General features: G+C 38.2%; 1 protein-coding gene across 4 annotated transcripts; it reads right to left on the minus strand.

Annotated features, from left to right (window-relative positions):
- Positions 1-226: 226 nt before the first annotated feature.
- Positions 227-25,685, minus strand: TLR3 (toll like receptor 3). 4 transcript variants are annotated; one of them, XM_081332249.1, is made up of 6 exons: positions 15,568-15,858; positions 12,691-13,135; positions 9,919-10,110; positions 8,116-8,296; positions 6,483-6,603; positions 227-4,003 (listed from the first exon to the last, which is right to left on the minus strand). In XM_081332249.1, exons 1-6 carry the CDS (start codon positions 15,576-15,578, stop codon positions 3,775-3,777), a joined length of 1,179 nt encoding a protein of 392 aa, XP_081188375.1. In that variant the 5' UTR covers positions 15,579-15,858; the 3' UTR covers positions 227-3,774. The 4 variants fall into 4 exon arrangements, with proteins under 4 accessions (XP_081188375.1, XP_081188372.1, XP_081188373.1 ...); XM_081332246.1 differs by lacking the exon at positions 15,568-15,858 and adding an exon at positions 25,406-25,685 and having other exon boundaries at positions 6,483-8,296; XM_081332247.1 differs by lacking the exon at positions 15,568-15,858 and adding an exon at positions 19,787-19,854 and having other exon boundaries at positions 6,483-8,296.
- Between the last annotated feature and the right edge of the window lie 1,594 nt (positions 25,686-27,279).

The following is a 27,279-nucleotide window of genomic DNA, read 5'->3' on the forward strand; positions in this document are numbered from 1 at the left end:
AGTATAGCCAGCGGTACCAACAGGCTGAAGAACAGCTTTTATCCATGGGCTGTTAGGCTTTTGAACGGGAAATAATTTTTATAAACTTTATGCATGATTGACTTGCGAAGCCGGTGTGTTGTGCAATTAGCTCACATGGTGTAATAAGATGGAGGGTTTGTGTCACTGTAAGTTGGGGGTGGGGGCACAAAGGGAGGCTCAGCCAATCTCAGAGTATACATGGTTGTACTTTGACAATAAAGGTTCATTCATTCAACTACTGATAATACATCAGGTACCGCCCAAGATTAATATTAGGTTTCATAGAGAAATTCCATTGTCACTTTAAAACTCTCTCCCTTCAGTAGAAAGTCTGGAAAAATGTCAGATTTGGCATAAGTTAGAAAACTTATTTTTTTTCCATTTACTTGCCTCACGAGAAACAACCCATATCTGGAACAAAACAGACCCATCTTAATGACCAAAATATCTAAAATGTATGTTTTTGTTGCTCTGGCTACTCAAAAGCAGCTGTTCCACAGCTGGAACAATTCAGGCAAGGAATATTTTGCTCTTTCCTACTATCAAGTATTTTATATATATATATAAATATTAGAATTTTTTAACATAAAACATTCAGTAATTTATAAACAGAATGTTGTCTGGATAACATTTATAAGACAATCCTTAACAATTAATTTCTATGATCTATATTCCATATGTTAATTTCATTTGATTTCCCCTTTCCCCAAAGTATCTTTCTTTGCAAAACATTAGATTAAGACAATTGTCATTATTTTAATTAACAACAGTTAAGTATATAGTTTCAATAATCCTATTTGTCATTTTGGTTGCCTTATCATAAATCCTGTTACCATGTTTATTTCAGTTTATTTCTCCCTCCAAATTCTAAATATTCTTACAAGTAACAATCTTTTCAACATTTAACTATATTTACATTGGTGGATTTAATTCTGTTTTTTCCATATAAACCCTCTCATGCTTTTATATTTCTTAATAAGTAAAAAAAAGTAGAAAGAGAAAAGAAAGAAAAGAGAACAAGAAAAAAAGACAAGAGCACTGAGATAAAAAAAATAACATACAACTTAAAAATATATATCCCTCCTAATATATATTTATTCCCTCAATTTTTTATTCTTTTTGACCATAGCTAAGAATGTATTTAATCTGTCTGAACTTTGAGCATTCCATTCAATAGTTCTAATCATCTAATCCTTTAACTCTCATTCAAAACACATTTTTATGCTTTTCTAATCATCACATTTAAATAATTAAAACATTTGCTTTTGTTTAAATCATTTCAACTTTTTTCAGAAGAATAAAAAAAACACATTACATTTGTTAAGGAAAAAAAATTATCCCTCTAAGACAGGGGTGTCAAACTCAATTTCATTGAGGGCCGCATCAGCATTGCAGTTGCCCTCAGGGGGCCAGGTGGGTATGGCCTGGGTGGGTGTGGCCTACTGGGTGGGTATGGCTAGAGTGCCTATGGCCTACTGGGTGAGCATGGCCAGCTCTACATCGTTCACATCAAGGGTGCCTATGGGGGCCTGGGCAGGAGTGGGATAGATCTGAGGGTCTCTGGCAGAAGGAGGGTCTCTGGGCCAGGGCCAAGGCAGTGGGGGCCATTCCCTCACTGTTTCCAGGATGGCTTTGCAGGCCACATGAAACCACTTCACGGGCCGGATCCGGCCCCCGGGCCTTGAGTTTGACATGTCTGCTCTAAGTAGTATATTTCAAAAAATTTCCATTTCTTCAGCCATATTCAAACAAATGTTTCTTTTTAAAATATTCTTTCTGATAATCATCTTCTTTTTCCTGAATTTTCATTTTAATCTTTTTTTTCTGGTTGTTGCCTTTCTTAATATGTTTTGCTGCTTCATTTGTTTCCCTATAAGAAATTTTTTCTCATTCTTTTCCTTATCTTCAAAGTTGCTTAGACGTGATGAAATATTTCCCATTTGAATTAAATCATAGGTTTTTTTATATAGTTCCATCTTCAAGTCTCTATTCTCAAAATTATATTTAGTCATCTCTCCTGTATTTTCCTGAGAAAGTTCTTGAAGTGAAATTAAGTTGAAAATAAGTTGATTCATGCTCTCAAAGTTATTCTGCATTTCCTTGTAGTGTAAGGTCATTGTCCTTTGAAATTTTTGCCACTTATCATATGCTTCCTTTTGCGAAGTGATCATTTTATAAGGTTCCTTCTTTAAGTCTCTATCCTCAGAATTTTGTTCAGTCATCTCTACTGTATTTTCCTGGGAACTTTCTTGGAGTGAAATTAAGTTGGAAATGAGTTGATTCATGCTCTCAAAATTATTCTGGATTTCTGTGTAGTTTAAAATCATTGTCCTTTGAAATTGTTGTTGCTTATCATATGTTTCCCTTTGTAAAGTATTCATTGCTTCAGCTTTGTTATTTCCACTTTATTTACACAGCTGCATTTTCTAAAAGCTTTGAGGTTCAGAGAAAAAAAATCCTCATCCACCAGCAGATGTCAGCATTTGCTCATTTTTCTTGTCTTTAGTCTTTTTTCTTTCTCTAAAGGGTAAGTTTCACAGCTACTAAAAGGGAGGGAGCAGAGTCCCCCTCCCCTTTTCCTTCTTCAGAGATCTCTTTTTGGGGGGACTTTCTTCTTCAGGAAAATAGGTAGGATAGAGAAAATCAATATTCTTACCCAGATTCAAACATGCTGTTTAAGATCCGCTTAGTTTAACAGCTTATGGCTTCCGTTGTTTCAGCTATGACTGGACATGGAGTTAGCCAGCCTTTTCTTCCGTTGGTTTCTGGGAGGCTTCTCCTGGACCGTTCGGAGAGACCACCATCTCTCCTAAGTCCCTGGGATTTTCTTCCTTCATTCCACCCTTTCAGGGTGGATTATGGCCCCTTAGGGTCCCCAACAAAAATAATTTTCAGCCGGAGGATTCGGCATTCCGAATCTTCCAGCTGTTTCACTGAAGAACAGGAACAGGAAGCCTACTACTGGCAAGTATTATCATACCATTAAACTGGTTAGCCCTAGACACTGCTGTATCAATTGTATTATCACCAAGCCCTCTTTTCTAGTGCAGCAGATATTAGGATTCTATTCTTGTTACATTTCTTTTTTCCAGTAAGATTATGCAGCAAAGACAAGAAGTTAACTTACTTTGCAGCTCCTATTTCTGGGTAAGAAAGTGGAGAGAGACCAAAGTACTGGTAATATGCAAATTGTTCTATGCATAAACTGCTGTGTATAGGCCAGCTAGTTTTGAGCAGTCAGAAAAGATGGCAAGATGGCAGCCTCCCACTGTGGCTAGAAAATAAAAGGAAGGTCATGTGAAGACCAGTGGGAAGGATGGTGCCCAGGTGTGGCTAAGGCAAAGATTGGCATATAGGTGAAGAGAGAGGAGTTAGGCAGCTGTGGGTAAGCAGCGAAAGGAAATTGCTGGAAAGATTGATAATCAAGTTTTAACATGAGCCATGTGGAAGAGAAGGAGAGAGATTAGTTTTTTGATTTAAAATCAAATACATTTTTGTTTAGTACATAACCCTATGTTTTGGTCTCACCTCCAAATACTTTCACTGTCTTCTCTTGTAGCAAACATTTGACATTCCCGAATGTTACTCATTTGTTTTGTGTGTTTGGACTCTCTTATTTTGGACAGAAAAAAAAAATCCTGGAAGAATGGTTTTGCATTGACTTTTCCCCCCCAATATCATTATTTTTAGTGTGGTATTTTAACCACTGAATGAATTACCTAGAAATGCATACAATATTTGTCTTAAAACAAATCATATTATCCTACTACTAGATTGAAGTGCTGATTTCAACTGCTGGTAAAAGGCATTCAGACGTTCTTTCTGCACAGGCCACTCCAATACACAATGAGATTTGAACATTGCTCTTCGTAAACAAAGTGCATTCTTTAACTTGTAATCAGGAATATCATGTCGAAAAATGAGTATAATAGAATCCCGACTTTGTTCAATAGCTTGCTGTATAGCATGGTACACTTTGAACCTGAAGGAAAAAAAAGACATGTTTTGGCTTAGTAGACTTACTTATAAGTTTCAGAGACATGTAACTTTATGATTCATTAACTCTCTTGAATCATTTAGAATCAGTAATACATTTGAGAGACTTAAGTCATTTAGTGTCATAGAATCCCAGAATTCAAAGGAACTTCTTAAGCCACTAAGAAGTAAGAGCCTTGGTGGAGCAGTGGGCTAATGCCTCCTTAAGTAACACCAGACTCTTAGACTGTGAAGAACAAGATTCTTTGGTCTGATGAAACCAAGATTAAACTGTTTGGCCTCAATTATAAACATTATGTCTGGAGGAAACCAGGCATCACTCATCACTTGCCCACTATCATTGCAACAGTGAAGCATGGTGGTGGCAGCATCATGTCATGTGGGTTTTTCAGCAGCAGAGACGGGACTGGTCAGGTTGAGGGAAAGCTGAATGGAGTAAACTACAGGGATATCCTCAATGAAAATCTGTTCCACAGCACTCAGGACCTCAGACTGAATCAAAGGTTTACTTTCCAACATGACAACAATCCTAAGCACCCAGCCAAGACAACACTTAGAAACAACTCTGTGAATGTCCTAAGCTAGCCAAGCCAGAACCCTGACTTGAACCTTATTGAACATCTCTGGAGGAACCTGAAAATGGCTGTCCACCAACGGTTACCATCCAACCTGACCGAGCTTGAGAGGATTTGTAGGGAAGAACGACAAAAAATCCCCCAATCCCCTAGGTGTGCAAAGCTTGTCGTGACATACCCAAAAGACTCAAGGCTGTAATTTCTGCCAGAAATGCTTCAACAAAGTACTGAGTGAAGGGTCTGAATACTTATGCCAATGGGATATTTCAGTTTCTTCTTTTTAATAAATTTACAGACATTTCCAAAATTCTGTTTTCACTTTTTCATTATGGGGTACTGATTGTAGATTAATGAGGAAAAAAATGAATTTCAACAACTGTAGAATCAGGGAGCAACATAACAAAATTGACAAAAGTGAAGGGTCTGAGTACTTTCTGAATACACTGTATGCCTGGTAACTGGAAGAATTTAGTTCTTGTGCCTTTTATATAAAGGGAAAGATAGCAATACAACATGGGGAATGAGGATGGGAGTTTGGCATAATTCTGATTGAAAAGGTACAAGTGATAGAAATCTATGATCATTTTTCTATGCATTTTTCCTAGAATTCATTTTAAATAGTTCTTCCCTTGTATGGAGTGCATTGGATTATATTTCATTAATATATGCTTCATGTGCACACTGTTGAGTTGTGAACTTTATCACGAAAGTTGTGAAAATGTAGATTTTAATACAAAAACATATTCTAATTTACTTATAAAGATTTAAAAATTACAAATTTGTGAATCTCACATACAGAAGTGAACCAGACAGATTTCCCTGCCAACTTGAAATATTATGTATGTTATTTCCACTAGAAAACAAGGTACTGAGAGCACTTTTCTTTAAGTGACACAAGTTGTATGTTTCTCACTGATGATCTTAGATTTGCAATTCTAGCCCCTGCCAAAGCTTTGATAAAGCCTGAAAACAGCTCCTTTCCCAAATTAAATTTCAGGACCTGGGTGCAAAGGATTGGAAAGAAAGTTCTTTACTAGACAAAGTTTAGGTAAAGGTAAAGGTTCCCCCGCACATGCATGCTAGTCGTTTCCAACTCTAGGGGCCGGTGCTCATCTCCGTTTCAAAGCCGGAGAGCCAGCGCTTGTCCGAGGACGTCTCCGTGGTCATGTGGCCGGCATGACTAGACGCCAAAGGCGCACAGAAAGCTGTTACCTTCCCACCGTAGTGGTCCCTATTTTTCTACTTGCATTTTTACCTGCTTTCGAACTGCTAGGTTGGCAGAAGCTGGGACGAGTAACAGGCACTCACTCTGTTACACGGCACTCGGGATTCGACCCGCCAAACTGCCAACCTGATCGAGAAGCTCAGCATCCCAACCCACTGAGCCACTGCGTATACTCCCGTAAATATTCCCATTTGCAAGAATTTATCCAGGACTGTTAATTTATGATAACATTCCTGCTCAAATAGCTGTGTCACTCATACTGTAATTAAGCACTAGATGTAATAAATAATATATCTTATAATGCATTTCATATACTTTTTGCCTTGTTAAACTTAAATTCTCTTAAATACAATAGAGCAGTCTTGAAATTTAACAAAAATCAGCTCTATTTTTTGAAAGCACAATGTAGTATTTTGTGAACAAGATCTGTGACACGAAAAGTAAATCTGTGCTGTTTAACTGGTACAATCTAAAATCTCAATATTTCCACAGTAATATGTAGAATACATGATTAACTTGAAGGATTCCCACCACCTTCCTTTAAAGATAAGAAAATAGGATTCCTTAGCTGGAAATCCTGGCAATTCACAGACACAACTTTAAAATTAAATACATGTCCTAAAAACCCAAATAGAATGGCAATTATTTAAATATTTTCAACTTACCTTTTACACCAGGGATCTTTTAAGAGATGTTTAGTTACAATAAATATGATTTTTCTACTTCTCTGTATGCTGTTGATGATGGCTTCAAATTCAGATATTCCAGCTTCAAAATCTCGTTCCTCTAAACAAAATCGAATGGCTGGCTGATTATTTTCTTCAAGGGTAATAAAGTTCTTATATACCCAGTTCATGTCCTTCTTGGCATGAATGATGTAGGCATCATATTCAAATTGCTGTTGTGGTCTATCTATTTCTTTGAGGCCTAATACTCTGTTTATAGCCACAGTATACATAAATTTAATTCTCCATCCTTCAAAGTGAACAAGCAATGCTACAAAGATGAGGAATAATACAGAAGTAGTGCACAAAATGTATATTAGCTTAAAGGGGACATTATCACATATAGAAGTATCAAACTGTGCTACTGGAGTAGAGTGATATTTGGGTGGAGTGTTGCATTGATAATTGTTTAAATTTGAGATATATGTTTTGTTGCTATTGAGCCAACTAACAAACCAAGCTATACTGTCACAAGTACAGTCAAATGGATTTGAAGCCATGTTTAATACTTTTAGATGTTTGAAAACAGCACCAAATATTTTTTCATCAATAGCTGTGATCATATTCTTCTGGAGGAAGAGAAAACTCAGAGATGTCAGATCATCGAAAACAGAACTGGGAAGCAGATTTAAGAGATTGGAATCTAAATTCAAGCTTCTCAATAAAGATAAGCCATGGAAAGCCTTGTGTGGAATCTCATCAAAGCCATTTGATTCTAAATCCAATAGACGAAGGTTGTAAAGATCTTTGAGAAAGAGAACAGGACCATCTGGGTTGGTGTGTTTCCAAAGTTGAGCCAGATTATTGTGCTGCAAGTCAAGAATTTCAAGCTGATGCAGTCCATCAAATATATCATCCTTTATGTTAGCAATATTGTTGTTACCCATATCCAGGATTGTCAAATTCTTTAATTTACGAAAAGGTGAGGGGGTGATTGCAAGATTACTGCAACGTACCTTTCTCATTCTCAGCTTTCGAAGGCTTGGAATAAGAGTGAATGACTCACTCGTCAAATTCAACTGATAGTTATATGAAAGATACAGAGTCTCAATATTACTAAGACCTTGAAATTCCTGACCTGTAAGATTCTGCTTAATATAATTTAAACCTAAATCAAGCATTTTTAGTTGCCTTAACCAAGAAAAAGCTTTGGACTTGATGGAAATGATTCCAGTTTTTGTAAGATTGAGAAACTGCAGGGAAGAATTTGCAAGTGAAGCAAATGTCATATTTGTTATTGAATTTATGTTGCACTGACATAAACTCAAGTTTTTCAAATTTTCTAAACCTTTAAATGTATGAGGAGTAATCTCTAGAAATCTATTACCATCCATAATAAGGTAATTCAAGTGAGTTAGCCACTGGAAAGCCGAATCAATTATTCTGACATCTGAGTTTTCCAAGTTCAAATAGTTCAAATTGTGAAGCCCATAAAGAGAATGAGAAAAAAGTTTTGTAATATTGTTATTCATTAGATTTAGTTCTTCTAAATTTGAAAAATATATAAATGAGTTATTTTCAATAACAGACAAATAATTATTTGATAGGTTTAAAATGGTAAGGTTTGTTTTACTCATTCCACTAAAGGTCATATTGGAAATCCGTGAAAGTTGCACTTTGCTCAATGAAAGCTTCTGTATTTTTGTGCCAGATAATTCCAAACAAAGTTTCTCTGTGCCATCATGTCCCAATGGAATGTTGTTCAGATCAAGACCATATATGTTTTCAATAGCATGGAAGCAGCCTGGTTGAAACTAGAAATAATAATTAAAAAGTTTTAAAATTAAAACATGACAGAAACACTGAGCTACAAAAATGTTGAGTCTTCCCACCATCACTAACCCAAAATTTTGAGCCAACTCTCCCAGTGCATAATTTGAGGATCCTCCTAGGCTCATGGTTCCTACTCAAAGAGCAGGTGGCACTTGTAACTAGGAGGATCTTTGCTCAACTTTGCATTGTGCACCAGTTATGCCCCTTCCTGGAAAGGGAGTCAACGTCCCCGGTCACTCATGCCCTGGTCATCTCCCGCTTGGACTATTGCAATGAACTCTAGATGGAGCCACCCTTGAAAAGTAGACATAAGCTTCGCTGGTATATATTGCCTTGTGACCAATCTTGGGATCCCAAAGAACAGTGCATGTAACCCCTCTATTGTGCAAACTGCATTGGATGCCAGCTTGCTCCAGTCCAATGTAAAGTGTTCATGGCATGAGACCAGTTTACCTACAGAAATGACTCTGCCTATTACTTCAGCCCACCCCACCTGATTAGGCAGGGAAGGTATGTTGCAGACCCTGTCACTTAAAGTATTCCACCGGGGGGGGGAGGTTCCAGGAAGAGATCCTTCTCTGCCATTGCCCCCAACCTTTGGAACATTCTCCCCCCTTCAGATGCAAGATGGGCCCCTACTCTCTTGGCCTTTCAAAATATCTAAGAACCTGGCTCTGCCATCCCACAGGGGGCTCATAGAGGACCACAAAGCCATGGAGCTCGTTAGTGCCCAGAAGGTCCTTGCCAAGTCTTTTAATTGACTTTTAATGTTGAACTTTAACTATGTTTGCCTCATATTTAAATTTTATATACAGTTTTTTATGTTTTTATATTTTATTTGTACACCACCCAGTCCCTCTGTGAGGGTGGTGGGCAGTTTCTAAATTTGATAAAGAATTAAAAATTGTTCTCTCTCCAATTTTCACAGAAACCTGAGGTCCAAATTAGACAACACCTAACTCAGGTTGTAATGCAATTAAGGCTATGGATGGAGCCATGTGCCATGTGTTTTTTATTTTAAAAAATAAAAAACAAAATTATTTTTAAGTAGCACAATGTATATGGAGTCTCATACAAAGAATGTGAGATTTCATTTAACCTTATAAAACCCAGGCCATTTTTAATTTAAAAAGAACAATTTCAGGGTCCAGAAGTTGCTATCAAGAAGAGCTGCAGGCAGTGGAGCTGCTAGCTCCACTGGAGAGGTTAAAAGGGATTCCATTCCAGAGTCTCTAAAAGTCAGTTAGAGATAGCTTCTTTATATGGTAGTTGTTCCTTTCGGATAGGTTTCCTGTGCTTAATTTCACACAGGTCATTGTCTGAGTCACTGCATTTTCCTAGAATAAACCTTTCCAGAGAAATTTTGAGAGACAAAACAACAAATCATAAATTGTAGCTATCAGTTTGACTTTTCCTGTTTCTTCTCCATATCTAGTGTACATTCAAGAATACCATCATGGCCAATAATTCTGACCTCTGACTTCTACACACACAGAGAGAGAGACAGAGGCAGAGAGAGAGGAATGATGTTGTTTATTCCTAAGTAACTTTCATCCATATTCTTTCAAGCCACCAAGACCCTAGGCATGATGTTTTCATTTACCTTTTTTATGGGGTTTGATGAAAGGTCCAATCTTTTTAATGAAGAGTTACGAAGAAAGTATAGATCTTCTTTCTTTAATTCTGTAATTTGGTTTTGAGACATCACAAGCTCTTGTAGATTCCCTAATTGCTGCTGAGACCCTAATTCTGTAGATCTTAGGAAATTATGAGAGACATCCAAGAATGTCAAATTCTAGCAAAGAGAAAAAGAAAATAAAGAAAGCAAATTATCTATTTTACATTCATCTCATGAGTTGCAAGTATTTTATTCAATATTAGGCTTTCTAATTAAAACTATGGCTGTGCAGTGCTTTGGATCTGATACATCAGCACAGCCAGCTCTTTTCAGAAAACCTTAAACCATACAGCTCTTTTCAGAAAACCTTAAACCAAATTTAGAAGCCAAAAGCACACTCTCGGGGAAAAAGCAAGCTGCTTTAAGTAGTATCATCCATATGCTCTATGGCATTTTTTAAAAAAAACTTTAAAGCTCTGTACAGCACTAATTAAATCATGTGCAACACTAACTAGAACAAATCTAGATAATTTCTTACAGTTATAGCAAATCTGATATTTAAATGAAAACATTAATTTGGCATATCCTCACGCTCTTCCACCAATACAAAACCCTAAATTCTACATATACATCTAGGGAAAATAAAGAAACACTACATAAGAGCAAGAATAGACAGCTTGGTGACTTCATTTTTGGACTGCAACTCTCATATGAAATAGCCAGGACCTAGAGAGTCTGATAATTACAGTCCAAAATATATTTCCAAATTACTAGAAAACTGAGAAGCATTAATTCATTAGCTTTCTCTCTTCCTACCTATACAAAGTTTGAAAAATTACGAAATTTAAGTCATTATAAATCAAACTTGTTTGTTGGGTTTAACCTTGGTTGTCATTCTTTGCATTTCTGCTGTTAATGTGTGTTTTTAATTATTTCTATTACTTGGTGTTATGCTGATGTTCTCATTGTGCCTGCCACCAGGAATTGCTTTACTAAGTAGGCCATCTAAATCAAATCAAATAAATCAAATAATAATAAAACTGATCCTGTGGTCTTCAACATATGATTATTTGGTGAGTTGTCTTTGATTTTAAGAAATTGAGAGGACTTCAGTAGAGATTGCATTATGGGCATCTCCTACAACAGAACAGCTGACTGTTGGCCCACACCCATTTTCATTAGAGATTTTCCAGAGAATGTGGATCTCTTCAAACTTTCTGTCTATTTGTCTCTGTCTGCCTGCCTGCCTGTCTTTCTTTCTGTATCTATCTATCTATCTATCTATCTATCTATCTATCTATCTATCTATCTATCTATCTATCTATCTATCTATCTATCTATCTATAAAGTTTTCCACATTTCTACCCTATTGAAATCCAGACTCTCAGCAGCATGTATGTTTGTGTATTTTTACACATACCCAGCTTATTTTCTTGTTAACAATATTATTTTTATAATGATCCTATGTGTCATTGTGATTACATCTTTTCTCAGCATCTAAATCTCACTTGCTATACTGGTATGGTAAACCAACTCTTCAAAATAACCCTCTGGAAAGCCCTGCATAGTGAGAAGTTTAAGAAGCCTATGTTTGAGTATGACAATTACATGCTTAAAATAATTGCATACAGAACCCCTTTCCTTGGCAACAGCCAGTGTTACCTTAGAATCCCTTTCCTTTGCTGTGAACCTTTGGTGTAAACTGCACTTATATCTTCTTACTGGTTTACTACTTTTTCATGAAATGACTAAGTTTGTGGAATGTCTAATACATTGTCAAGGAAAACAAAATCTAGAGATGACCATAAATTAGTTGAAACATTCAGGTGTTTTGGAATTGTGAACTGCAGACCCAGCAAACCTGGTAGATACTGTATTGAAAAAAGGTGATATGAGGCTGGAAGAGAGTTCAACCAGCAACAATCTCACAGGTTTATTGTAAGAGAACTTATTTCATTCTACCATTTTGGCAATGCTACCTTGTTTTTTGATTGCATCATTAATGTTCACTGTATTTCTGCTCGGTTGTTCTACAAGGACTATGACTGAATTTGTGAACAACTAAATCACCAAAATCAGGGGGGGACCCCTTTTAAGTCCTTTATTTAGAAGAATCCTGATAGAGTAAGAATGCTAGAAAGTGGTTTCCAGAATGACAGCTGGAAGCAGAAAAGCATCAGTTTCCAATCTGCTTCAATTTAGATAGCAAGTACAGAATTCCAGAGAAGCAACTCTGCAGAAATTAGCATGCTATATGACAGGAATCCATATTATATACTTTGCAGTATAAACACAAAGGAATGTCATATTCAATACTTACACATCCTATACAAGTATGTTTATCTTCATTTATGTACACAATTCTAATTCTGACTCAGAGCAGGCAGCATATCTATATGCCAGTCATGCACGATTTGAAATAACAAGAAGCATGGGACAAGAAAACAATGGATAAAAGGAGACATTTGAGAACAATAAACATAAACTCTTCTATCACTAAATAGCAAAAAATTAGAGAAGGCATTACAGAAGGCATTAAACCCTTTCTGTTAAAGAGATCTTTTCTTCTTCCAGGAAACAGCTCCATCAAAAAATCTGGAGAATCAATATCAGTCAAAAGAATTATTATTTAGGGAGACAATGCTAGTATAACTCAGTCAAATCATATTCACATATGGTCACGTCACGCTAACCTTAAAGTTGTAGAACCTTCAATCATATGAACTTACAAAATGGCAGATCAAAGCTTGGACTTACCTTCAGATTTTTGAAAGGATCATTTTTTGCATTCAGAAAGTTGAATCCCAAATTAAGCTCTCTCAGATTGGTACAAGAAGTAAAAACTTCTCCACGTAATGTACGCAGCTGATTGTGCTCCAGCCTCAGCACCTCTAACCAAGGTAAACTGAGGCACAAGTGCATCTCTAGTTTAGAGATGGAATTGAATCCCACATTTAAATAAATGAGCTGATTGTACTTCGTAAGGTTTTTAGGTGGCAGTGTTTTCAGCTGGTTATGTGAAATATCCAAGGCTGTTATGTCAGTTGGGAGATTGGAGGGAATTTGAGACAGTTTTAAATGAGTACAGTCTGCTATTTTATCTGTGATTTTACAGATATCCTGAGTCGATCCACAATTAGTTGGAATAGTGCAAAGGATGAAAGGCAAGCATGTCCAGCACCTCAAAAGCCTCCTCATTTTCCTGAAAGGAAAAAGTAATCATTTAAAATGAATGTTTCCTCTCTGAATGCACTGTGTACACAAAGATAGATAAACAGACAGACACAATTCTCTTTTGGAGTAAGCAGTAACCCAAGAAATAAAGCATGGAGTACGGAAATTACAGCTAATTTCCTAGCTGTAATTTACTAAGTCTTCCCATACTTTTCTATGCATGAATACTGTATTTGCTTCTTTCTTCATACAGCTTTTGGTTCAAGTTTTATCCTTTCTCTTCTTCAGGTTCACATGAATCTTATCCAATTATAATTTTTTCATTCTTCCTTTTCTCAACCTGTTCACTTTTCCTTCACATATTTTCCCTGCAATTCCAACATCATGCCTTCATGATCAAACCACCTCAGTATGCTTGTTTCATACCTAATTTTGTATTCAATGTGCCTCTGTCTTTCACTAAAACTCTTGTCATGACCTTTAACCTGGCAAAATGCTGCATCATAGAGCAAGCATTTTTGAACCAGGATAACTCGGATGGGCTAATTTACAGAATGTGATCCACAACTTGGGACCCATGAAATTTGGGCAAATTGTGGCTACTTCAGTGCTACTGGTATGCTTTTGCTGTAGTCATGTGATCTTAATTTTCAATATTCCACGACAGTTCCCCAGCTAGCTTTGCCTTCCTTCACTCCTTTCCCCACCCATCAGCAGTCACTTAGCTGCCTACTACAAAGGGAGGGAATTTCTGCCATTTTTGATGCCAGATTCCCACCAGGAAACTCAATGGGGAAACCAGCAGGAAGTCAGAAGTCCCTCTGACTCCACAACTTTTTTTACCTGTCCTTGGTCATTCTGTTTCTTTGTTTAGGTAAAGAAATAGCTCTGAAATGATGACCCAAAGTGGACTGGGCTGTCCAGTTTATTCTAAACTTTGTCATCTCTTATTTAGCCATACACACGTCTTAAGTAATCCATTCCTCGTGCATTCTACTGATTTAATGCTTCTTCTAAAATATCCAACTCTCACTTCCATATAATAAAGAGAGCCAATGCAAGCTCTTATACACAGACACTTTCACTTCTTTCAACATTCATTCCTGGCCATAGACCAGATACTACTCATTTCTGTTCTATATCAGCACTTGTACTTTCCCATTTTTATAAACAACCTACATCAGAAGTCCTGAAGGATCAAATTAGGGACAGATCATCCTGGAGAAATTCTACCTGTGTGGTTGCGAAGAGTAAACACTGACTTAATGGCATATAATCAACCAATAATTCTAGTGTTTTGATACAGTGTAATTTGCAAAAGTCCACTCTTCTTTATCTATCAAATCCAACTACAGAAAGTCCTTGGTTAGCAACCACAATTCTTCAGCAACTATTCAAACTAACTATATCAATGAACAATGATAGTTATGACCAGTCCTCAAAGTTTCAGTTGTCACAGGGTCCCAGCAGTCACATGATCATGATCTGAGCAGTCAGTAACTGGCCTAGATTTTTTTTACTGCCGCAGTGTTTGCAATTTGCAACCTTCCCTGCCAGTTTTGCACAAGCATAAGTCAACAGGGAAGGTGGCAGGAAGTTGGAAGCCATTAGCAACCTGTGTGGTCCTCACTTAATAACAGCAACTGGAGATTACAAATATTGCCATTGCTAAGTGGCACAGTCATGTAATACTACCCCTATGGTTACTTCGCTTACCAATAGAAATTATAGTCCTAATTACTGTTAAGCAAGTGTCCCAGGATTATGTGATTACCTTTTGTGACCTTCTGTCAAACAAAGTCAATGGGGAAGCCAGATTCCCTTAACCAGGGCTTTTCAACCAGTGGTACGGGTACCACCTGTGATACATTGGCATCTGGCAGGTGGTATGCGACCATCCTAGAAAAGTACAGGGAAGGGGAATGAGCTGAACCACAAGCCTGAGTGAGAGATGGCTGGAGCTGCAGGGCTGTCAGGGCTCAGTGGAAGCACCAGGATCAGTGCTTCTTCGGGGCTGTCAGGGCTCAGCGGAAGTGCCAGGATCAGCGCCAGGCTCCAGCTGAAGTTCGGCACTGATCCTGGCGCTTCTGCTGAGCCCAGAAGAAGCACCGATCAGCTGGAATGTTGCAGCATCTCCAGGGTCTTGTGATTTACATTCAGATACTTGGCAACTGATTCATATTTATGACGGTCACAGTGTCCCAGGGTCATGTGAAATAACCAAAACCTGCTGCAACCACCTAGCAGAGGGGTGGGGAATAAAAACCAAACAACCCCCTCCACCCCCGCTGCCAATCCTCAACAGAAATGTTCACAACAATGAAAACCTTGGACAGGAGGAAGAGTGCCGCCGGGCGGGCAGGCAGGTGTCTTGCTCGGCCGTGGCTTGGGGGGCACTTTTTTCAGTGGCATTGTAACTTCAAACAGTCACTAAATGAACTGTTGTAAGTCGAGGACTACCTGTACTTCATCACTTTTTTCTTTTTTTTCTTTGGTCATCCAGTTTTTGACACCTTGCTAGGTGACTGGTGGTACTCAGATGTTGCCATATCCTAAAAATGGTACAATGGGTGAAAAGGTTGAAAAGCCCTGCCCTTAACAACTGTGTTATTAACGTAACAGTTGCAGTGATTCACTTAACTGTGGCAAGGAAGGTCAAAAAATCGGTCAAAATTCACTTAACAAATGTGCTAAGCAAGAGTAATTTGGGGCTCAGTTGAGGTCGTAAATTGAGGATTACCTGTTCAACAAAATTTCAATTCCACTGTAAATATTCTCACTCAGTTTAATGCAAGGAGGAGGTAAATGCAATGTACTGATAGATGTGGGGTTTCAAAAAAAAAATTGGATCAGAAAATATAATTCCAATATCCCTATTTATCTCTGTTCCCAGCGTCTGCACATGTATTGGGGCTACTTATATGAAAAGAATAATCAACCTATGTGATGATGTTTTAACAGCAAATTCAAAAATATTAAAACTTTAAACTGTGGAGAAAATAGAACATTGGTATATTAGAAATGATTTGGGGCAATAGGCAGTCAAAAGAGCCCTGCTATTTTACCCTTTCAATCACTTTAAAAGCAAATGTCATGCAACTTTGACACTGCCAAACATCTCCAGATTAATGAAAATAAAGCTCAGTAGCTGTATCAATCAATCAATAATCAATAACTATAAGATACTGTAAGGTCCTCAGCTGACTTTCCTCTTGCAATAGACTTTATCCTGTTCCCACTTACTTCCAAGGAAAAATGAAAACACGAAAGATGACACAAGCAAAATATTTGACTAGGAATGTTTTCCTCCATTTTTTTACTTTAATAGACACAAAAGATAAATTACATTTAAATTAAATGGGAAAAATATATTTTTATATTTGTCACCTCAGTCTAGATTTGACAAGCTCAGAAATCAGGAATAAAGACCATTAAATCATGAAATCCCTCAGAAGAAATAGAGTAGCCTTCATAGTCAATAAAAAAATAGGAAAAGCAATACTGGGATACAATCCTCAAAATGACAGAATGATCTCAGTTCGAATCCAAGGCAAACCATTCAATATCACAGTAGTCCAAGTCTATGCCCCAACCACCGGTGCTGAAGAGGATGAAATTGACCGGTTCTATGAAGCCCTACAGCACCTTATAGAACTAACACCCAGAAATGATGTCCTTATCATCATGGGGGATTGGAATGCTAAAGTAGGAAGCCAAAAGATAACTGGAATAACAGGCAAGTTTGGCCTTGGAGTACAAAATGAAGCAGGGCACAGGCTGATAGAATTTTGTCAAGAGAATACGATGGTCATAGCAAACACTCTTTTCCAACAACCCAAGAGACGGCTTTACACATGGACATCACCAGACGGTCAACACAGAAATCAGATTGACTATATGCTCTGCAGCCAAAGATGGAGAAGCTCTATACAGTCAGTAAAAACAAGACCAGGAGCTGACTGTGGCTCAGACCATGAGCTTCTTGTTGCAAAGTTTAGGCTTAAATTAAAGAAAGTAGGGAAAAGCGCTAGGCCAGTCAGGTATGAATTAAATCATATCCCTGTTGAATATACAGTAGAGGTGACAAATAGATTTAAGGAATTAGATCTGATAGACAGAGTGCCTGAAGAACTATGGACAGAGGTTCGGAACATTGTACAACAGGTAGCAACCAAAACCATCCCAAAGAAAAAGAAATGCAAGAAAGCAAAATGGCTGTCTGAGGAAGCTTTGCAAATAGCTGAGGAAAGGAGGGAAGCGAAAGGCAAGGGAGAAAAAGAAAGATATGCCCAATTAAATGCAGAATTCCAAAGAATAGCTAGAAGAGATAAGAATGCCTTCTTAAATGAACAATGCAAAGAAATAGAAGAAAACAATAGAATAGGGAGGACCAGAGATCTTTTCAAGAAAATTGGAGAGATGAAAGGAACGTTTCATGCAAAAATGGGCATGATAAAGGACCAAAATGGCAGGGACCTAACAGAGGCCGAAGAGATTAAGAAGAGGTGGAAAAATTACACAGAAGAACTATACAAGAATGAGCTTAACGTCCCTGATAATCACAATGAGGTGGTCACTGACCTCGAGCCAGACATCCTAGAATGTGAAGTGAAGTGGGCCTTAGAAAAGCTGAGCAACAACAAAGCTAGTGGAGGTGACAGTATTCCAGCTGAGCTATTAAAAATCTTAAAAGACGATGCAGTAAAAGTGCTACACTCAATTTGCCAGCAAATTTGGAAAACTCAACAGTGGCCACAGGATTGGAAAAGATCAGTTTACATTCCAATTCCAAAGAAAGGCAGTGCCAAAGAATGTTCAAACTATCGCACCATTGCACTCATTTCTCATGCTAGTAAAGTTATGCTTAAAATTCTACAAGCTAGACTCCAGCAGTATGTGGATCGAGAACTACCAGAAGTACAGGCAGGATTTCGAAGAGGCAGAGGAACTAGAGATCAAATTGCTAACATACGCTGGATCATGGAGAAAGCTAGAGAGTTCCAGAAAAACATCTACTTCTGCTTCATTGACTATGCTAAAGCCTTTGATTGTGTGGATCATAACAAACTCTGGCAAGTCCTTAAAGAGATGGGCATACCAGACCATCTTATTTGTCTCTTGAGAAATCTATATGCGGGCCAAGAAGCAACAGTGAGAACTGGACACGGAACCACTGATTGGTTCAAAATTGGGAAAGGAGTCCGGCAAGGCTGTATACTGTCGCCTTGCCTATTTAACTTATATGCAGAGCACATCATGAGAAAGGCAGGGCTAGATGAATCAAAAGTTGGAATTAAGATTGCTGGAAGAAACATCAACAACCTAAGATATGCAGATGATACCACTCTAATGGCAGAAAGTGAAGAAGAACTAAAGAGCCTCTTGTTGCAGGTGAAGAAGGAGAGTGCAAAACTTGGGTTGAAACTAAACATTAAGAAAACCAAGATCATGGCATCTGGCCCTCTCAATTCCTGGCAAATAGATGGGGAAGAAATGGAGGTAGTGACAGATTTTATTTTCCTGGGCTCCAAGATCACTGCAGATGGGGACTGTAGTCAAGAAATTAAAAGACACTTGCTCCTCGGGAGGAAAGCCATGGCAAATCTAGACAGCACACTAAAAAGCAGAGACATCACCCTGTCAACAAAAGTGCGTATAGTCAAGGCTATGGTCTTTCCAGTTGCAATGTATGGCAGTGAAAGTTGGACCATAAGAAAGGCTGAGCGCCAAAGAATTGAAGCCTTTGAACTATGGTGCTGGAGAAGACTCCTGCGAGTTCCTTGGACTGCAAGGCGATCAAACCGGTCAGTCCTAGAGGAGATCAACCCTGACTGCTCTTTAGAAGGCCAGATCCTGAAGCTAAAACTCAAATACTTTGGCCACCTAATGAGAAGGAAGGACTCACTGGAGAAGAGCCTAATGCTGGGAAAGATTGAGGGCAATAGAAGAAGGGGACGACAGAGAATGAGGTGGCTGGATGGAGTCATTGAAGCAGTAGGCGTGAGTTTAGATGGACTCCAAAAGATGGTAGAGGACAGGAAGGCCTGGAGGAACATTGTCCATAGGGTCGCGATGGGTCGGACACGACTTCGCAACTAACAACAACAACAACATACAATGATGCTACTTCAAAATACTAATACAAACCACAATTTATTAATTTGAATGTAAAGGTTAGAGAAGAAGAAGAAGAAGAAGAAGAAGAAGAAGAAGAAGAAGAAGAAGAAGAAGAAGAAGAAGAAGAAGAAGAAGAAGAAGAAGAAGAAGAAGAAGAAGAAGAAGAAGATCCTGATCAAAATCCATTTCTGTGAAGGAATATGCAAACTTACAACTTCAATAGCAGCTCATGAAAATGAGCCTATTGATTCTGTTCTACCACCTACTGACTATCATCCAATGTCCCAGATCCCAGTGACAAGAATGCAGGAACCCAGGATGTGCCAGAGACAAAGGCTTTCCAACCAGGAGTTCCCCACAGCTTCATCTCCACTCTTATAAATCACACTACAGGTAGTACTTGACTTACAACCTCAATTGAGCCAAAATTTTTGTTGTTAATCAATACATTGGTTAAATGAGGTAATGAAAAAATATATTAAAGATTACTATGAGACACTTTGTAAGGCAGAGGAAATTCCTAAGGAAAAAATACAGTAGTATTTTAAAAAAGCAGACTTACCAAAAATTCCAGAGAACATTCAAAATATTTTAAATGGATCAATATCAATGATGGAGATTATAGAACCTATAAAAAGGCAAAAAAAAGGATAAGACTCCAGGGCCAGATCAGCTACCTGCAGAATTTTACATTTCATTACAAGACTTTGAAAGAACTCTGCAATGAAATTCTCCTGGAAGCTAAAACACGAAAGTCATGGACTGAAGCCAATATCACTTTAATACCTAAAGAAGATACAGACTTGACACATATAAAAAACTATAGACCAATTTCATTACTAAATGTAGACTATAAAATCTTTGCTTCGATAATGGCAGAAAGAATTAAGAAATTTCTGATTGAATTTATACATACAGACCAAAACAGCTTTTTGCCTAAAAGACAGATAAAAAATAACCTAAGAATGATCCGTGATGTTTTAGAGTACTATGAAGTCCATCCAGGCAAACAGATGGCATTAATATTCCTTGATGCACAAAAAGCATTTGATAATGTAAACTGACAATTTATGTTCCAGCAACTTGCTGAAATGGACTTTGGGAAAAACTTTGTGAATGCAATTCATGCAATTTACGACAAACAGACTGCTAGAATAATTGTAAATGGAGACTATACAGAAAACTTTAATATCAAAAAGGGTACAAGACAGGGATGTCCTTTAGCTCCATTGTTATTTATATTAACATTGGAAGTACTGAATAAAAATATTAGACAAGATATTGAAATTAAAAGACTGGGGATAAGGATGAAAAATATAAATTGCAAGCATTTGCAATTTCATATTGGAAGAACCTCTTGAAACAAGCATGAAATTGCTGGAGACAATAGAAAAATATGGTGAAGTAGCAAGCCTGACACTAAAGTCTTGACAAAGAACTTAACAGAAAAACAGAAAACTCAACTTGCAAAAAAACCAAACCTCCAAATAGTCAAAAAAGTTAAGTATTTGGGAATCTACTTAACAGCAAGATGTATAACAATGAAAGAAGATAATCATATAAAATTGTTAAAACAAATAAAACTGGACTTAGAAAAGTGGAAAAACCTTCAACTGTCAATGCTGGGGAGAATAGCCACAGTCAAAATGAGCATCCTACCAAAAATACTTTTCTTATTCCAAATGATTCTGGTAAAACTAGAAAAAGCTTACTTTGATGAACTGAATACAATAATATTGAAATTTATTTGGCAAGGGAAAAAACCACGAATCAAAGCGAAAATGCTACAGGAAGCTAGAGAAAGTGGAGGATTTGGACTCCCAGATTGGAGGTTATATTATAAAACTGTACTTCTGCAAATTAGCTGAAAAGCTACTTTTGTGTAGAGACCTAAGAGCAAATCTTTCACTCATCAAGCTCCTCTAAATCAGAAGGAACAAACATTTTTCTTTTGTCCTTTTATTAGTAAATTTCATTATAAAGGATGGATATAAAATGGTTTAAGCCTTAAGAGTGCTAAGGCAGAAACTCTTTTCAATCATATGATTTTTCCCCATGAACCAAGTCTGTCTTAATGTCTATTTCCTCTCTTCTTTGATTTGCTGTGTAACTGCAGTGCTAAGGCAGAAGTGGGGAGAAATAGAATGAAAATAGAAGCATTCTGAAAAATGTTTCAAGCTAGGCCATCTGCTACGATAGACCTATGATTAATTTGATTGCTCTGAGGATCAGGTATAAGCAGGGACAAGCACATCCTGTTTTCTCACAGGTGGCAAGTGCACGGAAGAGCTCTGCTCAATTCTGAAAATAAAAGGGGAAAAAAAACCTATATTACCATACAAAAATCGTTTGAATTGTTTGACATTTGTTTTAAGTTCCTCTCTTTGTTTCACCAGAAGCTCCAGTGTTCTCCTTATATATAGGTCCTGCTTATAAATTTAAACATTTCCTCCTTACATTGTTTTCTTTGAATATTCCTACATAAACAGTTTAGTTATCTGGCAGCCTAAATGGCTATTCTTATCTGTGGTGACCCCTTCATGGATTACTGCCTTGTCGTGGCGAAGGGACTTGCGTAATTCAATGAAGCTATGAGAGCTATGCCGTCCAGGGCCACCCAGGACGGACAGGTCATAGCAAAGAGTTCTGACAAAATGCAATCTACTGGAGAAGGAAATGTCAATCCACTCCAGTATCTTTGCCATGAAAACCCTATGGACAGTACCAAAAGGCAAAATGATATGACGCTGGAAGATGAGCCCCTCAGGTCGGAAGGCGTCCAATATGCTACTGGGGAAGAGCAGAGGGCTAGTACTAGTAGCGCCAGAAAGAATGAAACGACTAGGCCAAAGCCGAAAGGACGCTCAATTGTGGTTCTGTCTGGTGGTGAAAGGAAAGTCCGGTGCTGTAAAGATTTTTTTCTCCATAGGAACCTGGAATGTAAGATCCATGAATCAAGGAAAGCTGGACGTGGTCAAACAAGAGATAACAAGACTGAACATTGACATCTTAGGAATCAGCGAACTAAAATGGACAGGAATGGGTGAATTTAATTCAGATGACCATCAGGTATACTACTGCGGGCAAGAATCCATCAGAATAAATGGAGTAGCCTTCATACTCAATAAAAGAGTAGGAAAAGCAATAGTGCGATATAATCCTCAAAATGACAGAATGATCTCAGTTCGAATCCAAGGCAAACCATTCAATATCACAGTAGTCCAAGTCTATGCCCCAACCACCAGTGCTGAAGAGGATGAAATTGACTGGTTCTGTGAAGCCCTACAACACCTTATAGAACTAACACCAAAAAATGATGTCCTTATCATCATGGGGGTTTGGAATGCTAAAGTAGGAAGCCAAAAGATAACCGGAATAACAGGCAAGTTTGGCCTTGGAGTACAAAATGAAGCAGGGCAAAGACTGATAAAATTTTGTCAAGAGAATACGATGGTCATAGCAAACACTCTTTTACAACAGCCCAAGAGACGGCTCTACACATGGACATCACCAGCTGGTCAACACAGAAATCAGACTGACTATGTGCTCTGCAGCCAAAGATGGAGAAGCTCTATACAGTCAGTAAAAACAAGACCAGGAGCTGACTGTGGCTCAGACTATGAGCTTCTCATTGCAAAATTTAGGCTTAAACTGAAGAAAGTAGGGAAAAACACTAGGCCACTCCGGTATGAACTAAATCATATCCCTGACAAATATACAGTAGAGGTAACAAATAGATTTAAGGAATTAGATCTGATAGACAGAGTGCCTGAAAAACTATGGACGGAGGTTCGTAACATTGTACAAGAAGTAGTAACTAAAACCATCCCAAAGAAAAAGAAATGCAAGAAAGCAAAATGGCTGTCTGAGGAAGCTTTGCAAATAGCTGAGGACAGGAGGGAAGCAAAAGGCAAGGGAGAAAAAGATACGCCCAATTGAATGCAGAATTCCAGAGAATGGCTAGAAGAGATAAGAGTGCCTTCTTAAATGAACAGTGCAAAGAAATAGAAGAAAACAATAGAATAGGGAGAACTAGAGATCTCTTCAAGAAAATTGGAGAGACGAAGGGAACGTTTTGTGCAAAAATGGGTATGATAAAGGACCAAAATGGCAGGGACCTAACACAGGCAGAAGAGATTAAGAAGAAGTGGCAAAATTTCACAGAAGAACTATACAAGAATGAGCTTAACATCCCAGATAACCATGATGAGCTGGTCACTGACCTCGAGCCAGACATCCTAGAATGTGAAGTGAAGTGGGCCTTAGGAAAGATGAGCAACAACAAAGTTAGTTGAGGTGACAGTATTCCAGCTGAGCTATTCAAAATGTTAAAAGACAATGCAGTAAAAGTGCTACACTCAATTTGGAAAACTCAACAGTGGCCAAGGATTGGAAAAGATCAGTTTACATTCCAATTCCAAAAAAGGCAGTGCCAAAGAATTGCACCATTCTTCACAACTAACAACAACAACATCTGTGGTAAAGCTCTGGAGGTTGGCTTGTAGGATTTTGTTCTGGGCTACCCTAGCATATACTCTTGCCACCTTCTATTCCTACCTTTCAGTGCTCTTAATTATCAGTAGTACCTGGATTCTGTCCAGTGCCATTTTCCCTGGGGATGACTTGTATGCAAATGAAGCGCACAGTTTCTGACAAAGGCAATAAAACACCAGAAAATAGCACTCCAAAAGGATTAAGAGAGCTGCAAAAAGTTGCAAAATATTAGCTATTTCAATGAGAACAACATTTTCAAGGGAACTTATCCCAAAAGGTAATTAGATATTCATTTAAATAAGTCTAATGTGAACTGGAAGAGAGATGCCCTATTTCTTCTATTCCTAACCCAGGTTTCTCCTGATTGGTTGGAATTAGAAATCCCAGAATTCCTAGCAAATTGAATGCCCTTCTGGCTATAGAATGCTAGAAATTAGTGTTCCACTCCATTTTTCTTTGGTCCCTGACCAAGTTCAACATAACCTATTGTTCAACAAGACAGCCTCTATTTTCAGGCACATTATAAATTACAGTATTATCCCTGTCATACCTTCCACACCTATTGAGAGAGGTGGCCTTTTCTTTAAAAAGCAAATTTTCCTTTCACTATTACATTAGTAAGCAGACTGTGAAAGAAGAAGAAAAAAAATGCTACCTGTTTATCAAGGCATACAAATCTGATTTATGCATCTTAAGTCAAGGTTCACTACCAATAGTATCGATGTATTAGTAACCTAAGCCCAAATCAAAGCAGCTTACAAATTACAAAAATAAAAAGGTGAAGACCGCGCCCAAGACCACCCAATCCCTTCATCCGTGCTTGTGATATTGGCACATATATGAAGGGCACATACTTCAATCACACAGCAGTGGCCGCCATCTTGACTCTTTTAACCTCAATCTGCTTTCGAGGCAGATGAGAACAGTCTGCTGTCAGCTGAATAAGGGTTAAAAGTGTGGGTTGCCAAAGTTTCAATAAACCCATGAAGCTAATAAATGTCTGATGCATATGTGATATGCAGGGGTGTCAAACTGCCGGCCCACGGGCCGAATGCATCATGCCAAAACCGCACCCACCCCAGCTCCGGCAATGGGGGAAAAGTTGCGATACATCGTGAAACGTCACATGACGTGGCGAGCTTGACACAACCAGTGAACAAATAGATACTTGTTTTCTTTCAGTAGCAAAATGAAGTACAATCTTATCAGAAAAGTATCCAATGGACCTTGGAAACAGACACGGCCCAACTTCCAGAGGGAGCCCAGCATTATAGATCCAATCTCAGCCCTCACTTAAACCCTGCACCGAACCGCTTCCAACTTATGCATAGGTAACTATTCTTGGCACTAAATACTGATTTAATGGCACTAGTTCACTTTATAGCAGTTTTTCAAACTTGGACTCGCAAGTTTGAAAAACGCTGTTTTCTTTATCTTAAGTTCCCTCCCCATTTACCTTTTTAATAGTCTGGGGTTTTCTTTCGAAAGGTGCTACCAATCCCTTAAGCCTCAATCCCTTAAAATAAAAGATATTTCAGCCCACTGCCAAAGAAGGCAGAGCTCTCCCTGCTGAAGAACCAAAGGCCACGGGGTCCGGGCTTGCTGGAAATTGTGGTCACAAAGCTCTTAAGAGTAGGAACAATTCCTTATTTTTCCCACATTTCATCAAGCTCGCTATTCCTCTTACCTCGGGGAGAATGTAACAGCCAGGTATAAATTGAGCGCCTGCGCCTTCTCGTGCAGCCGTACAATCTCTTTTTAAAAAGGGAAGGGCAAAAAGTTTCGATCTTTAAATAAGGACTTGCGGTGGTGCAAAAGAAAGATAAAATCCCGAGTCAAAAAAATATGCAACAGCAATTTCCCTCTCCGCTCGTCTGTCCCCCGCCAAAATAAAAGCGTTAAAGTTACTCTTTGAAATTTCCCGTTAGCTCCCTCTTCAAACAACTTCGGAGACTACAGGGAAAACTCTGCACGACATCCGGGGCACACGAAACTGCAGAAGAAAACTTGAAGGCTGGGCGCTGAACCGGCAAGTACGGACATTAAAAAAAAAAATTCTTGTCTGCAGTTTCTACCTCGGTAAATCACCCAACTTAAAACCTAGCTTGATTACTTCCTGGCCCGCCTCTATTGAGCACACACGCAGCCTGTGCAAATACACCGCGGCCGTAAGTTAATCGTAAACTGAACCCGCAGAAACAGCGAAGTATTTTCTCCCCGAAAATTTCCCCAATCGTTGCTTAAAAATACCCGAAGCCTGTTTTTGAACGGTGCTTAGTGTTCATCTAACCAGGGAAAAGGACCTTTTAGGGGCCGGATTTGAAGGAGGCAGCTTTCATTTATTTGCAGACTATGGGAGGGGATGTTTTCTTTCTTAAAATCTCATGCCTCAAAAGTCTTTGCCCCTGCAGACACAACCGACTGGAGTGATACTCTTGTGATGACGTGTGGATACATACTTTGTATTGATACTTGAATGTTGGAGACAATGAATCTGCATGCAGACGGGAAGCTGAACAACTAGCCTTGTGGTGCAGCTGGAACAATCTTGAATCGAACACACTTAAAACTGTAGAAATCATAGTAGAGTTTAGCAGAAATACTCTTATTCTACCACCTCTTACAATACTAGAAATCACAGTATCAACAGTACAGACCTTCATGTTTCTAGGTTCTATTATATCTCAGAATTTAAAATGGACACCTAACATCAAAAATGTCATCAAAAAAAGCACAACAAAGAATGTTCTTCCTCTGCCAACTCAGAAAGCTTAGACTGCCCAAGGAGCTGCTGATAAAGTTCTACAAAGGAATTACTGAGTCTGTCATTTGCACCTCTATAACTCTCTGGTTTGGCACTGCAACCAAACAAGACAGACACAGAGTTCAAGGGATAGTTAGAACTGCAGAAAAAACAATTGCTACCAGCTTGCCTTCCATTGACCGATCTACTGCATGATCCAGAAAGAGAGCTGTGGAAATATCTACAGACCCCTCATATTCTGGACATAAATTATTTCAACTTTTCCCCTCAAGACACTATAGAGCATTGCATGCCAAAACAACTAGACACAAGGAAAGTCCCCCCACCCCCAGGCATCACTCTGCTAAACAACTAATTCTCACAATACTGTCAAACTACCTAGTAGAGCTGTATTACTATTATTCTTCTCATGTTTCCTATTACCTATTTCCTTATCCTCTTATGACTATAGCTTTATTGCTTGTATCTTATGATTTATATTGTTTTATTTAGTATCTTAGTATGATTTATGTTGATTGCTTAATTAGTATCCTATGACTGTCATTAAGTGTTGTATCTTATGATTTCTGATGAATGTATCTTATGATGATTATAATCATGATTTATTACTTGTTGTTTGTATGTATACTGAGAGCTTATGCAGCAGAGACAAATTCCTTGTGTGTCCAATCACACTTGGCCAATAAAGAATTCTATTCTATTCTACTCTACTCTACTCTACTCTACTCTACTCTACTCTACTCTACTCTACTCTACTCTACTCTACTCTACTCTACTCTATTTCTACTCTACTCTAC

Source organism: Vipera berus, assembly GCF_964194415.1.
Source record: "Vipera berus genome assembly, chromosome: 7".
NCBI lineage: Eukaryota > Metazoa > Chordata > Lepidosauria > Squamata > Viperidae > Vipera > Vipera berus.

What these genes read in the sequence shown, in the direction of transcription:
- TLR3 (XM_081332246.1), bottom strand. Translation starts at nt 13,131, where the DNA reads ATGAGGAGGCTTTTGAGGTGCTGGACATGCTTGCCTTTCATCCTTTGC. An exon ending in ATCCTTTCAAAAATCTGAAG is followed by an intron (nt 10,111 to 12,690) that starts GTAAGTCCAAGC and finishes TCTCTTTGCTAG; the next exon opens with AATTTGACATTCTTGGATGT. An exon ending in AAAGATCCCTGGTGTAAAAG is followed by an intron (nt 4,004 to 6,482) that starts GTAAGTTGAAAA and finishes TTTTTCCTTCAG; the next exon opens with GTTCAAAGTGTACCATGCTA.